Genomic DNA, 15750 nt, shown 5'->3' with positions numbered 1-15750 from the left:
CGTAGAGGTGCCACAGGGTCACTTTTTCATCGGAATGTAACCGAAATTGCCATCACTTTGGGGGACGTTCGGTAGGTTGGAAGGGCCCTGCTAGCTCCAGGGATGAGAAGTGGGACCCAGCGTGAAGAGTTTCCTTGTTCCTGGTCTGGGGGAGGGTGCGGGAGGCGTGGGAGGGGAAGGAGGTGCGTGTAGCTGTCAAGCTGACTCAGGGCTGGAACAGACAAGGTTTCATGCTAGGGGCGGGTGACGGCCAGGTGCCTCCCAGCCCTGACTACCTGGGGACCCCACACCGAGCAGTAACTCACTGCAGGTTTAGGCAGGTATAAATCACACCCTGAAGCCCCAGCCCAGTGAGAAGAACCGAGGGAAGGTGCTGTCCCTGCGCGGGGCAGCCGAGTCCCAGCGAACTCGGAGCTCTGCCTAAGGCCACAATCCTGCCCCGTGAGACTAAACCCAGGGCACGTGGGAGATACAACCCAGATCCTCCACCCCCGTCTATATCACAGCAGCTTCCTTCTGGCAGATCCACTTCAGCTCAGCGCCACATGCCTCAGACTGAATGCGGCCGCCTCTCATCCGCCTGCAGCTGCTCCTGGCCCCCGAGTCGGGGATTGGGAAGCTGCAGAGGGAAACAGTCACTGTCACAGTGTGTCTCTGTACCAGGGACAGGCCCAGAGCTGATACTGTTCCTCCCCCTCCCCCTCAGGGGCAGCTCGGCTCCAGTATTGTCCATTGTCTGTCACTTTCCTGCCCAGCTACAGCTGAGACAACAGCCCAGAGGAGCGTGGGGTTAAGGGGCCAGGCCAGGGATGAACTAGACCAGGGCTCATCAAACTTTCTGAGGCAGAGGGCTGAAATTTGACCTCTCCATATGGTCAGATGCAGGTGATGCTTTTTAAAGTCACCAACCGTCCTACTCACACCAGCCTCCTTCAGAAATAAATGAAGCTGCAGAGCTTTACCGGCCAGGTGGGCCTTTGTTAACCAACAAGGTGCCAGTCGCCTGAGCAGGTCACCTGTCCGTGGCCTTGTTGGGCAATCTGCCATTGCCTGTCTCCTGGGTTACAGGGCCACAGCCAAACCCCTCAGCTGGGCACTGGAATCTGCTATGGGACTGTCTCTGGCACAGACTTCTTCCCAGGGCTAAGGCCCCTCTCACAATAGGTCACCCCCGAGCCTCTCATTGTGCCCACCTAGAAATTTAAAATTTCAAATACAATCCCAGAGCCAATACTTGTTACCGGTCGAGTTACAATTGTACAAACATCTGAGCCGAATAAAGAGATTCAGCCAATCACCAGACACCTCCCTTGGCCTAGTTGGCAGAAGATTTGGTACAAGCAGAGAAGAGCAGTTGCCATCATATTTTGCATGTTCATTTTACATTGCAGTAATGCCCCACCTCAGCACAGGGACGTGCTGGTCTGTTCCCTGTTGGGGCTGGGGGGATCCGAGTGAGCAGGGAACCAAACCCACCACTCTGCCCCCAGCAACTGATGCCAGGAAATGAAAAAGCAACAAACATCAGAATTGTCTTTCCTGCTTTATTTACTGTAAATACCTGACAGACCCCAGTGAGATCTAAGGACATAGATTGGTACAAATCGCATCCAGCTCCTGCACAACCCTCATTAATTACTTGTGTCCTGCCCCCGCAGTAGCCTGGCTGTTAGGTCTGCCCCTGCCCAGCCCCATACCTGCCTCTCAAGGCCCCTCTGCCAGCCCCAGGGGATCATCTCTCTCCCCCTCCTGTCCCTGGGGCTGCAGGGAGGGACGAGGAAGGGGCATCCAGGGATCACAGAGCTGGGCTAGGGAGATGGGAGTCTCCAAGGTCATAGAGACTGAGGCTAGAGAGGCTGATTTCAGGGACACAGTTGGAGCCGGGCTCTACGGTCCAACACCCCCAGCCAGGGCCGGATTCTCCCCCCAGGGATGGAGCCCGGCGGGAAAGTGAAGATCGGGGCCTCGGCATCAGCATCGATAAATGTCACCTGCCGCCGGTCACAGTCCAGACACACCCGGATCCTGCAGGGGGCCCGGCTCAGGGGCAGGGGGGTCACAGGGGAGGTGAGAGCCTGGAACTGAGCGTTCCACCGCCGCACAGCCCAGATCCCCCCCTCAGGGCTGAGGCTGATCTGTCCCTTCCTCTTCACAGACTCTCTGGCCACCCCCAGAGCCCAGGACCACCCATCCCCCACCTCCACCTCCCAGCAATGTCTCCCTGAGGTGAACCCCTCACAGCCCAGCACACAGGGCTCAGTGTCGAATCTCTCTGGGTTGTTGGGCAGTTGCTGCCGTGTGTCTGCCCGTCTCACACTTTTCCCACCCTCAGACAGGACGAGGTGGGGATGAGCCGTGTCTGGATCCAGAGTCACATTGGCTGCAGGGGAGAGAGAATCAGAGCGTGAGGGGCAGAGCTCAGCGCTGGGGGAGGGTTTGATGGTCAGTGACAGAATCGGGCCCAGCTGGAGGGTGACTCAGGGAATCTCCTCTCCCCAGGCTGTGCCCGACAGCTCTGAGATCTCAGCCCAGGGCTGGGGAGAGTCACTCACAGGCAGGGCCGGGTCAGGGACAGGGTGAAAGGATCGGCTGGGCCAGGCCTGGGGCTCAGGATCTTTCCCCTCCTGCCCCCACCTCTCCCTGGGGAGGGACCAGAGACTCTGGGAGCCCCGGCAGATGGTCCAACTCAGTGACCATTGACAGAGCTCCCCTCCCCCAAACACACCTTAAATCTCCCTGTGCCCAGCTGCCCCTGGGCTGGACTTTGCTCTGGGGCCTCCCCACTGCACCCGGCCTGCTGGGAAATGTCACAGCTCAGGGAATAACAGGCCACACGCGACCAGGATAGAACCTGCCCTGAATATCACAGCTCAGCAGCAGAAGAGTCCATTAGCCTGGGGCAGGGAGGGAGGGGTTAACACCGGGGAAGGGGTTTGATGGTGGAATGAGACAGAAGCTCAGAGTGTGGTGGGGAGAAGGGGGACTAGGTTTCTGTGGGGCCCTGGGTCAGAACATGGGGGCGTCCCCTTCCCACCTGCTGTCCCTCAATTTCTCATGTTTGTCATGTTTCTGTCATGGGGTCAGGGCACAGGGCAGGTCCCAATCCACCTACCCAGCGCTCCAACTGGAGACTGGGCAACTCCCTCACCCTGACTGCGCTCCCTGGCTGGAGTGCTGGGTGGGCAGCAGGCAGAACTGGCCTGGGGCTGTAGATCCTCATTTTTCCTGGGCTCCACAGCCAGCCAGGGGCTCCGATCCCTGTCCCTGTTCTCCCAGTGGGTAATTACCCGTTGCAGAGGGAGGGGGAGTGTAGAACAGCGGCTGGTGGAAAGAGGGAGAGGGCCATGCTAGTGATGGGAGGAAAGTGATGCCCTGTGTACCAGAGACAGGCGCAGGCTGGGATCATGGTGGGTGCAGAGAGGCAAAAAGAAAGAAGCTCCCAGCTCTGCTCACAGGCGCTCCCCAGGGGTGTGTAATGGCCCCAGGAGAGCCCCCGGCTCTGATCCTGGCTCCGTCCCTCTGCTTGTGACTGCAGCAGGGATCACCCACAGACACAGTCCCTGCTCATCCCATCAGCGTAGGGTCACTGCAGAGCTCATGGCTTTCTTCAGAGGGGAGAATGAGAAGGGAAAAACAAGTGCCCCTGACTGTATTCCAACTGAGCGTTCCCCCCATTTGAACAAGTTGCACAAACCTCTCCAAAAAGCAAAGCAGGTAAATGAACAGCCAGTGTCTCATATCGCAACAAAATCATAAAAGTGACATTGAAAACGGAAAACTTCCACACAAATGAAAGAAGCTCCCGCAGGAGGATCTGATTTGGGACAAACATTTCTTGTCAGTGGAAGGAGAATGACACTTACCGATTCCCATATGCGGTTTGCCTAAAGATGAAAGAGACACACACACGTTAGGGGTTTCCCACTTGTAATGTTTTTATGTCCCTTTATCCTCACCACAGCAGTTCCGACTGAGGAATTATTTCCACACACTCTCCCCTGAAGGAGCTCAGACTGGACAGGTTGTGTTTGGGTTTTCCTGTCCAACCCCTGCCCTCCCCTTTCCAGTAATGGAACCGGTCTGTGCCCTTCCCCCCACTGCTGAACAACTGGCTCTGCAGAGGAGTTTGGGCTGAAAGCGGAGCCGGGGGAGGAGCAGAGCTACAACTGGGGAAGGAGCTGCACTGGGGGCAGAGTGGAGCTGTGACTGGGATGGGAGCTGGGCTGGGGGCAGAGTGGGAGCAGGAAGTGCTCCCTCTGCACCCCCATGTGGGCTGGCCTTGGCCTCCTGAATATTCCTGCATGTACCCCTAGGAAGGTGGGTCCCACTGTTTGGGGGTCACTTGACTGGAGGATTTGTCAATCCTTCTGGCCTTACGCTCTGTGTCTCTATTGCTGAACTGACCATCAGTTTTTCTATTTGCTTTTGGTGGGAAATTTATCCGGTCTAGTCAATCCCCACATTTTACAAAGTTACATGAAAAACAACTCACAGGTCCAAACAGAAAGGTAATAATAAAAAAGCACGTCCGCAAACAAACAGAAAAGGGATTTGTTTGGAACAAGATAAATTAAATGCAAAAACCTCCCCGCAGGAGGATCTAATTTTCTTACAAAACCTTCTCAGAAGAAGGAGAATGGCACTTACTTATTTCTTCATTCAGTTTGTCTGAAATTGAAGAGAAATAAATGTTATATATAATATAGATGCACGTGTCTGTTAGGCAGTTCCCTTTTCTTATGCCTCATTTCTCTTTATCATTAATAAAAAAAATGAAGACAGAGAACTCAACATCTCCTTCGGGACATTAGACAAAAACATTCATTGGTCCCTTCTGGTCTTGAGCTCTGTGATTCTATTGGTCTACCAGGTTTTCAAATTAGCTTTTGCTACAAAATAGATCAAAAGTGGTGCTTCCCCACATCTTGGTCCTGCTGGAACTGGACTCGATGGCCTCTCAAGGTCCCTTCCAGTTCTGTGATTCTACTGTATATTTTAGAGAGTTTGTCTGTTTGTATCCTCCTAAATGGGAAGAGGTAGGACCTCCAAATTCAGTATATGGATTCCTCTTATCAGAATTTAAAGCAATATAAGGGTTTGGTTGTGTCAGGAAAATGAGATGTGCCTGGAATGGGATTTATTCTCATAAAACCAAACAGGATCACTGAATCCAGGACAGTCCTCAAAATTAACAACCGAGTAAATGTTGAAAGAGACTGAACCAAGATGAGCCAGAAAAATTTAGGATGAACCTGGAATAGGCTTGTTTCTTAATAAACCTTCCAGAAATTTCGAAGAATGTTCTGTTTCAACACACCTAAATCAATGCTTAAGGTTTGAAAACAAAAAGAAAATGTTACTGGAAACCACATTAACTGCTGCCTTTTTTTTGTTAACACACTGAAGAAAAAGAGAATTTAAAGCAACAAAAAATAAATACACTTCATGAAATTCCCCTCTATAAAATGTATGAAAAAATTCAATGGAAATGTGTTAATCATTTTTTTTTTCAAAAAAAGTCCAGAATAAAAATTAACTTCATCAAAACAACATTGTAATTTTGAAAAACACAACTATTTCAGTGAAGGATGGACTTTTCCGTTTACTGTCAAACAACCCCAAATTGAGTTAAGGACCTGAGCAGTGCTGGGTGAATCTGCTAGTGAAGTTACAATCGGGATGTACAGAACATTTCAGCTGTCATAGGGTTAGTTAGAGCATCAGAGGGGAAATGCAGCATGACCTGCCTATGCCCCAAGAGAAGGGAACTGGGCAGTATTTCTGTCCAAGCGTCTGTCATTTCTCACTCTAGTGGTAACATGACACAATCCATCATTTACAGTCAAGCCCTGAGACACAGTCACATCTGCTCTGATCCTACTGACAGAAACCGAAAACTCCAAGATCTCCACCAAACATTCAGAAACCTGAATTACCCACCAGGAGAAATAAAAAACAAATCGACAGGGCCAGACGAATACCCAGAAACCGACCCCTCCAAGACAGGCCCAAAAAAGCCAAAAACAGAACACCACGGGTGCGTCTACACTTGGAACTAACTTTGAAGTTAACTTCAAAGTTATGCACTACATCAAAGTAGCCAGTAGAGAGTCTACACACATTTTCCCTTCCTTCAAAGTCCTTACTCCATTCCTGGGAATGGAGCAGTGCCCATCTTCAAAGTTTAACTTTGAAGCAGGGTGTGGGAAGATGCTCAACTATGAAGTAAGCAACTTCGAAGTTATTTTCATAGTTTAGACACAGCCCACTTGTTTACCTGCAGCCCCCAACTCAAACCCCTGCAACACATCATTAAAGACCTACGACCTATCTTAAATCAGGATGCCGCTCTCCAGAAGACCCTAGGTGACCGGTCTGTTCTTTCCTATAGGCAACCTCCAAACCTAATGAGGATTCCCACCAGCAACCACAGTCGATACCACAATAATATTAATCCTGGAACTTTTCCATGCAACAAGCCCCATTGCCAACTTTCTCCACATATCTATTCTGGAGATACCACCACTGGACCTAACCACGTTAATTACAGAATCACAGGCACATTCTTCTGTTCCTCAGCTAACATCATGTATGCCATCATATGCCAACAATGCCCACGCACCCTGTATATAGGACAGACGGCAAACACTCTTCCACAAAGAATGAATGGACATAGAACAGACATCAAACAACTCCAAATACACAAACCCGTCAGCCAGCACTTTAATGGAGCGGGTCATCCTGTTAAAGACCTGAAAGTTTGTGTTCTACTGAAAAGGGACTTTAACAACTGCCTGCAGGGGGAATGCTCAGAACTAACATTCATAGAACCATAGAATACTCGGACTGGAAGGGACCTGGGAGGTCATCGAGTCCAGCCCCCTGCCCTCATGGCAGGACCTAGTACTGCCTAGACCGTCCCCGATAGACATTTATCGAACCTGTTCTTAAATCTCTCTAGAGATGGAAATTCCACAACCTGCCTAGGCAATTTATTCCAGTGTTTGACCACCCTGACAGTTAGGAACTTTTTCCTAATGTCCAACCTAAACCTTTCTTACTGCAGTTTAAGCCCATTGCCTCTTGTTCTATCCTCAGAGGCCAAGCAAAACAATTATTCTCAATCCTCCTTATGACACCCTTTTAGATACCTGAAAACTTTTATCACGTCCCGCCTCAATCTTCTCTTTTCCAAACTAAACAAGCCCAGTTCTTTCAGCCTTTCTTCATAGGTCATGTTCTCCAGACTTTTGATCATTCTTGTTGCTCTTTTCTGCACCCTTTCCAATTTCTCCACATCTTTCTTGAAATGCGGTGCCCAGAACTGGACACAATGCTCCATCTGAGGCCTAACCAGCACAGACTAGAGCAGAATGACTTCTTGTGTCTTGCTCGCAACACACCTGTTAATGCAGCCCAGAATCATGTCTGCTTTTTTTGTTACAGCATCACACTGTTGACTCATATTTAGCTTGTGGTCCACTATAATCCCTAGATCCCTTTCTGCCATACTCCTTCCAAGACAGCCGCTTCCAACTCTGTATGTGTGAAACTGATTGTATCTTCCTAAGTGGAGCACTTTGCATTTGTCTTTATTAAACTTCATCCTGTTTACCTCAGGGCATTTCTCCAATTTGTCCAGATCATTTTGAATTTTGACCCTATCCTCCAAAGCAGTTGCAACCCCTCCCAGCTTGGTATCTTCTGCGAACTTAATAAGCGTACTTTCTATGCCAATATCTAAATCATGGATGAAGATATTAAACAGAACCGGTCACAAGATCCCTGCGGAACCCCACTTGTTACACCTTTCCAGCAGGAATGAGAAACATTAATAACTACTCTCTGAGTACAGTTATCCAGCCAGTTTTGCACCCACCTTATTGTAGCCCCTCTAAGTTGTATTTGCCTAGTTGATTGATAAGAATATCGTTCAAGACCATACCAGAGGCCTTACTAAAGTCTAGGTATACCACATTGTGGCAGGGTGGGGCCAGGAGAGGGGAGACAGGAGTGAAAACAGAGGGGAGACAGAGCTGGCAATCAAAGTGGGAGCAGCTGAGGAGTAGGCTGCCCTAAATCAATTAGGGCCAGCTGATCCTGCTCAGGGCTGCCTTTATAAGCTCTTCTCCACGCAGGGCAAACGGGAAGGGTGGTGAAGGAGAGTTTGGGTTCATACGGTGGGGACAGTGGACTAAACAGGGCAGCTGCGGCCCAGGAGTGCGACTGACTCCGCCACGCACATCCACTTCTTCTCCCTTATCCACAAGGCTTGTTATCCTATCAAAGGAAGTTCTCAGATTGGTTTGACATGATTTGTTCTTTACAAATCCATGCCGGCTGTTCCCTATCACCTTCCACTTTCCAAATGTTCACAGATGATTTCCTTAATTACTTGTTCCATTATCTTTCCTGGCACAGAAGTTAAGCTGACTGGCCTGTAGTTTCCTGGGTTGTTCTTATTCCTCTGCTTATAGATGGGCACTAGATTTGCCTTTTTCCAGTCTTCTGGAATTTCTCCTATCTCCCTTGATTTTTCCAAAGATGATAGCTAAAGGCTCAGCTACCTCCTCTATCAGCTCCTTGAGTATTCAACGATGCATTTCATCAGGTGCTGGTGACTTGCAGACATCTAACTTTTCTACGTGATTTTTAACTTGTTCTTTTTTATTTTATATTCTAAAGCTATCCCTTTCCCAGAAGCACTCACTACATTAGGCATTCCTTCCTCAGACTTCCCACTGAAGATTGCAACAAAGAAGTCATTAAACATCTCTGCCATTTCCAAGCTTCCTGTTACTGTTTCTCCCTCCTCACTGTGTAATTCAAACTCACAAAATATGAGGACTAGAAGGGACCTCAGAAGGTCATCGAGTCCAGCTCCCTGCCCTCAAGGCAGCACCAAGTACTACCTAGACCATCCCTGGAAGACATTTATCTAACCTGTTCTTAAATATCTCCAGAGATGGAGATTCCACAACCTCCCTAAGCAATTTATTCCAGTGTTTGACCACCCTGACAGTTATGAGCTTTTTCCTAATGTCCAACCTAAACCTCCCTAGCTGCAGTTTAAGCTTATTGCTTCTTGTTCTATCAAATTCATATTCAAATTTGACAGATTAACATGTGGTTTGAACAGCAACAGCAATTACCTGACCCGTTATAAGGACTCTTTTACATACTTCAATGTTTTATCTAACTCTTAACTTCCCCACCTTACATACACCCACATACCCCACTGTCCCTCTGCTCTTCTGATTTACCAACCTGAAGAACAATTATTCTGATTTGTTAACCTTGGTAACAATTTTTGGACCTCATATATCGAGTCTGTTCTGGTATGGCTATGGTCTGAAGAAGAGGGTCTGTCCCACAAAAGCTTGTCACCAAATAAATTATTTTGTTAGTCTTTAAAGCATTACATGACTAGTGTTTTGTTTTGATAGAATACAGACTAACACCACTATCTCTCTATCTCTAATGGTAACTGTAATGGCACAAGATACTTTTGGAACAAATAAGATTTTTAATTAATCAACCTGTGTGTGGTCGACCCCAAGTTTGTGCCATTTTCACCCAGCAATTAAATAGAAGCACAACCTAATTGTGAATCAATTGAACAGAGCCTTTCACATTCCATTAACTCACTTTCCCCTCCTAGATCCCTTGTAGGTACCTTTGAACTTGCTCAAAGTCTTGGAGAGAGCAGTAATTTTCATGGAGAAACCACTGACTTGTCCTTCCAGTTCAGGGAAAATCTCCCCTGGCGGCTGGAACTTCCCCTTCTTACACCTGGACAGAAACAACGTCAGATGGTGATATGGCATTTAGTGACTCGGTTCTTCAGTTCTTGTCAGTGAGTCGCTGCTCTAACAGGCTGGGCGTTAGAATCCCTCGGCCTCTCCCAGCCTGAGAGCAGGTGCAGCACAACCCAGGGCCCTGCAACATCCACTCAAAGGCCCTATTAATATTCTTGAAATCCGGCCTGGAGAGACCAGCTCTGGGGACAAAAGGGGAATTGCGTCTCCATGGCCCATTCACGCCTTGGCCTCCAGGCTCTGAGGGACAGGATGCTGCCAGTGGAAGTGCTGTACAAATCTGCCCACTAGGAACTAGACTCAGACACCAATTCACCCAGTGCCCAGCAGTGACAAGCTGATGTTCCAGCCTCATAGTCCTGGGGCAGCCGGTCCCCCAGGGAGGTGACTCCTCTAGGGAATACCTGAGGTCAGACTTTGTCATTGAGGGGATAATTGTAAAGTCTGTGCAAGGGTGAGACCCTCAGGCTGGAGATGATCAGGGATATTTGTAGCTTAGATGTGACCCTCCCCTAACATCTCACTGTAGAGCCCTGGGCAGATTCGGTGCTAACATCATCTCTCAGCTCTTTCCCAACACTGGGAGGTGGGAGGGGAGTGAGAGCCACGTACCTCCTCAAGGTGCTTCTGACGTCCTACAGGGGAAGGAGACAAAAGAATCTCAGTCCCATACAACACACACAGGGGATCCCAGGGAAGGGAGTTTGCAAATGTAGGGAAGAGGGGCCCTGCCCTGGCCCCAGGGCCTTGGATTCCCTGAGCTACTGGGGCTTTACCATCTCTAATAGCTCTGTGTTTGTAACTCGAGACTTCTGACTGTTGGACCCCAGAGCTTATGATTCAGGAGCCTCCCTTCCCTGTGTGGGGAGCTGGGACGTTTGTTACCACAGGCACCAGCTTCCACTTCTCCCAGGGGGTGCAGAACCCCACTCCCACTCCACCCCTCCAGCAATGCCACACTTTGCCCCACCTCTTCCTGCCCCCGCACTTCCTCTTCCCCTTCCCCATCTCCATCTGTGCCCATCCCCTCCCCGCAGCACACCCTTGACCTGTTTCTTTCCTCCCCATCCCACATCTCCCCCCCCAGCTGACTGTGGCAGGCAGGACGTGCAGGGAGAAGTGGAGGAGCTGTGGCTGGTGGGTGCAAAGCAACAACTTAACTTTTTCTCTGGGATCTCCAGCCCTGGGGCACACACAGAGTCTCTGTCTCCCCCTCAATCTCACCTGCAGGAATTCACTAGTTGGCTTCTGACACTTCCCCTCCATCTCACCCATCAGCTCACCGAGACGGGAAATCTGCGCAGAGAGTTCACTGACATTGTCATTCTGGAGCCTCACAATCTCCTCCTCCAGCTTCTCCAGCTGGGCCAGCAGGAGTCGCTCTTGTTCCTCCAGGAACTGCCGCAGCTGCTGGAATTCCCACACGATTTTCTGCCTCTCGGTTTGTGTCCGTCTCTGTAGGAAGACAGGGGACGGGCTGGTCAGGGACATGGGTGGAGCCTGGGCCCTGTCATGGGGGGCTGAGTGTGCAGGAGGGAGAACGTCTGTGAAAATCCTGATATCTGACGTTTGACTCTATTCTGTGCACACAAGGCAGAGGATTCTCTCACAGTTTCCCCCTTTGTCCCCTGTTATCGCTGTAAGGGAGGTTTCTAGGCCTGTGATGCTCAACATATTATGTTATCCGAGGACTCTGGGAGTTCAGGCGGCAGGAGGCCGGGCTCAGCGCCGCACTGACAGAGACGAAGTGGAGAAAAAAGAAGGAAGTGTGTGTGAACAAAAGGAGCAGACGCAGCAGGCAGCACTGCCTGGGGACAGTCCGTTCCCTTGGGGAGGGTTTGTGGGAAAGGCACAAGGGACAGATACTAACTCATCCCCTGCAGTGGAACCCCTGCCCTGAGCCATTTACACTCTAGCTGCAATGGAAGCTCAGGGCTTGTCTGCACACGGCTCTAACCCACCAATCCCTGATCACAGAGACACTCACTAGCCCTCCTTCACCAAGGCCACGCAGGAGTCTGCTTCCAAACAGACCTCCCTCTGCCAGCCCTGATGGTTCGTAACAACAGGCACCTACCAGGCACTCCCGGCTTTTCTCTTCTCCAGTCGCTTTCAGTCCCAGCAGCTTTTCTCTCTCTTCCCTCAGAGTCTTCAAACGGGCCTGGATTTTTCCCTGAGGAAACACAAAGGATTTGGGAGGTTTTACTTTGGGTTGAGAGGGGGGTGGCGCTGGGTGTTTCTCCCCAGAACTCAAGATAACTGTTAATCTTTGTGAGGTCAATACTCCCCAGCAGAGGACACGTTATTAATGCAGCCCCAGGGCTGGTCACAGCCAGACATGTTACAAATTCACGTTAGGGCTTTTTAGTAATTTGTGTGAGATCTGGATTCTGCCCAAGCTTTGTGGGTACTTGCGAATTGCTGAGTGGTGCAGCACATTCCAGGACACTGGAGTCACATGGGGGTGAACCAGCTGCTCCATCTGAGCCCTGTTGTGGGTGAGCTGAGGGCACCTGAGGCCCACACAGTGTTCAGCCCAGTGACCTCCTCTAGTGCCGGCCGCAGCATCTGAGTTTAACCCCTTGTGGAGCTGCGCAGGAGTTCAGCCTCCCAGTGGGAGCCTCCTCTCCCTGTTGGGCCTGGGGCCTTCAGCAGCGCGTCTTTCCCTCCCAACGGCTGCTCCTCTTCACTGCTCAGTGCTGGTGAGATGGGCCTCATAGCCTAGTGGTTGGATACGGGACATGGCCTTGGAAAATTGGGGGTTTATACCCAGCTCTGCCACTGACCTGCTGAGTGGGCTTGGACAAGTCACTTCCCCTCCACGTGCCTCAGATTCTCTTCCCACCCTTTGTCTGTCTTGACCAGTTAGAGTGTAAATGGCTCAGGGCAGGGATTGTCCCTCACTAGGTTCTGTGCAGGGCCCCACACACCCAAGGGCAGATCGCATCTGGGGTCTGTAGAAGCTGCTGAGGTGCCAATTACAACAATAAACCCTGTGATAGAATTGGCAATAAGAGCCACAACTTGTAACTCGCCCTTCTGCAGCCTGAAGGCAGCTCTCTCACCTAGAACAGCCTGCAGCCCCTGTGAGTCAAACTTCACAGACCATTGAGCAGCTCCTGGTCTGTGCAGAGTGCCCATGGGTCCCTGGGGAGCAGGGTTTGAAAGGGATCCCACTCCCATTTTACAACAGCCGCTATAAAAGGCAGGCAGCCAGTAAAGACCCACGTGGAGCCAGCTGCCTTCTGCAAAGATGAGTGAGTGAGGGCTGGGGGATGAGGTTATATGGGGGACTGGAGATGGCTGTCTTCAGTGATGGGGACAGGGACGGGGATGAGGATGGGGATGGGGTAAGAGCAGGGGGCTGGAGGTACCTGGCTTTGTGGGAGGGGAGGGCCCCTGGCAGTTGGCTCGTGGGGCTTGCGGTGCTCAGGCGGCTGGCCCTGGCAGATTGGGGATTGGGCAGCTGACCCTGGCAATGGGCAGCTCGGGCGTCTTGGGCTGGTGGGTGGGCAGCTGGCCCCAGCAGCACAGGGCTTATATGGCTGGGGCTGGCAGGTGGGTGGCTGGCCCCAACACCATGAGGCCCAGATGGCTGGCCCCAGCAGCGTGGGGCTTGGGCGTCTCAGGATGGTGGGCAGGTGGCTGACCCTGCCAGTGTGGCGCTTGGGTGGGCAGCTGGCCTGCAGCTGGGGCTGGTGGGTGAGTTGCTGGCCCTAGCAGTGTGGGACTCAGGCAGGCGGCTCTGGCAGTGCAGGTCTTGGGCTGGCAGGTGGCTGGCATGGGGCTCAGGCAGCTGCCCGGCTGGGGCTGCACCAGGCTCCTGCAAGGGGCCAGGAAAAACCATTTGTGCTTATTTTTAATTTTAAATAACATTTCTATCTCAAGTTGTGTTTGTGTTAAACAACGTCATTCATTTTTTCTTAGAAGGGGGGTTGGGTGATGGCAAAGAAGGGGGGGGTGAAAGTGTCTCTAAAATCTAAAGAGGGGCAGGATGCCAAAAAGTTTGGGAGCCACTGCTTTAAACCAGCAACGAAGGGTCCTGTGGCACCTTAGAGACTAACAGGAAAGTTCTGAGCATGAGCTTCCGTGAGCACAGACTCACTGCATCAGGTGCTGCCCTTGGAAATCTGCAGGGCCAGGTGTAAATAAGCCAGAGCAAGGGTGGGGATAACAAGGTTAGCTCAGTCAGCAAGGGTGAGGCTCACTACTTTAAACCAGCCACCCCTCAACCTACAGAACACAAAGCCATTTACAAGCCCTCAGGGTAATTGCTCAGTCATGAGGAAAACTAACCCTGAACAAAACAAAAAGCAGTCAAGCAGCACTTTAAAGACGAGCAAAATGGTTTATGAGGTGAGCTTTCCTGGGACAGACCCACTTCTTCAGACCATGGTCTGGCTCTGGGCTGAAGAAGTGGGTCTGTCCCACGAAAGCATTATCACCTCATAAATTATTTTGCTCGTCTTTAAAGTGCTGCTTGACTGCTTTTTGTTTTGATAGTGTAGAGACTAGCACGGCGTCCTCTTTGTAACCCCCGAACAGTAAGAGAGAGAGAGCCTATAACGACCTGAAAATTCCTATCCCGGCTCAAACCATGTGCTTTTTAGGTCATTATAGGGGCTCTTTTGCACACTTGGCTTAATCTAATTCTTGACCCCACCCCACCTTCTGCCCCTCTGCTCTCCGATTTGCTCACCTTGATAATATTTTTCTGATTTGTCAACCTTATGGTTCTCTGTGCCCTAAATATTGAGTCTGTTCTGGTCTGGCTATGGGCTGAAGAAGAGGGTCTGTCCCACGAAAGCTCATCACCTAATAAACTATTTTGTTAGTCTTTAGAGTGCTATTGCACTGCTTTTTTGTTTTAACCTCAATCTCCAGCAATGGCCGTTATTAGCACCTCTAACTCTCAACAAGCACACACGGCGTATTTCCAACTACACACAACAATTACACACTCAGCAGGTTAGAATGTTAAAAACAATCAATGACAAAACATCTTTTGTTCAAAGCATCTCTAAGCTGTACAGATTTACAGTCACAGCCCATTTTCCATACAGCACAGGGGGGGAGGGGTGTCCCTCACAAAGACAAACTTAAAAACTTCCTTTGTTGCCTTTTTGCCAGGCTGGAGCATCACTAATTTGTACAGCAACTTTCAGGCCCTGAAGGCTGCACACACCGGAATGGTGCCATTGACTTGTCAGTAAAACGCAAAGTTATTACCCATCAGACTGGACAGCAGCTCTGTACCTTGTACTCCTGGGCAGCCTCCTCTATGGGAAACACAGTGTGAGCGCGGTGAGCCCGGGACTCTCTGCAGATCAGACAGATGAGGGTTTGATCCTCTTCACAGAACAGCTTCAGAGCCTCCTGGTGCTCCCCACACACCCCGTCCCCGCCTGCTCCCTTCGCTGCCTGCAAACTCAGCCGTTTGACGAGTTCTGCCATGTTTGCCAGCTGCCTGTTGGGCCGGAGGTGTCTCTGCTGCACAGTCTCTCTGCACTGAGGGCAGGAGGCGGCTGAGTCGGGTTCCTCCCAGCACTGGCTGATGCAGGCTCGGCAGAAGTTGTGCCCACACTCCAGAGTGACCGGGGCTGTGAAATACTCCAGACAGACGGGACATGTGGCTTCTTCCTGGAGACTTTGCAGGGGGCTCCCTGCAGCCATGGCTCCCTCTGGGCTGGGAACAGGGTTGGTTTCGCTTCCCTGAGCTCATGCGCTGCAGCGAGTGGGTGTTTCCCTGCCTGGATCTGACTCAGGCTGTTTGCTGGGCTGGGAGGAGCTCACCGGTAACACCGGGGCCCTGGGACTCCCACGAGCTCATTGACTGGCCTAAGCGCTCATGGGCAGCCGGAATAAATCTGTTACAGTCTTCCAGGTGCCGCAGCTCCTGCTTGTTGTGGCTAAAACAGACTAACAGGCCCCA

At 50.9% G+C, this 15750-nt stretch overlaps 1 protein-coding gene across 1 annotated transcript; it reads right to left on the bottom strand.

The window, feature by feature from the left end:
- Positions 1-1544: 1544 nt before the first annotated feature.
- LOC142024873 (zinc finger protein RFP-like) lies at positions 1545-15491 on the bottom strand. Its single transcript, XM_075017173.1, has 7 exons — positions 15075-15491; positions 11896-11991; positions 11043-11273; positions 10431-10453; positions 9677-9792; positions 6641-6650; positions 1545-2424 (listed from the first exon to the last, which is right to left on the bottom strand). The coding sequence occupies exons 1-7, from the start codon at positions 15489-15491 to the stop codon at positions 1863-1865; spliced, it is 1455 nt and encodes a 484-aa protein (XP_074873274.1). The 3' UTR covers positions 1545-1862.
- Positions 15492-15750: the final 259 nt, after the last annotated feature.

The sequence above is a fragment of the Carettochelys insculpta genome, chromosome 22, assembly GCF_033958435.1.
Source record: "Carettochelys insculpta isolate YL-2023 chromosome 22, ASM3395843v1, whole genome shotgun sequence".
Classification (NCBI taxonomy): domain Eukaryota; kingdom Metazoa; phylum Chordata; order Testudines; family Carettochelyidae; genus Carettochelys; species Carettochelys insculpta.
This window is presented reverse-complemented; position numbering and strand designations above follow the sequence as displayed.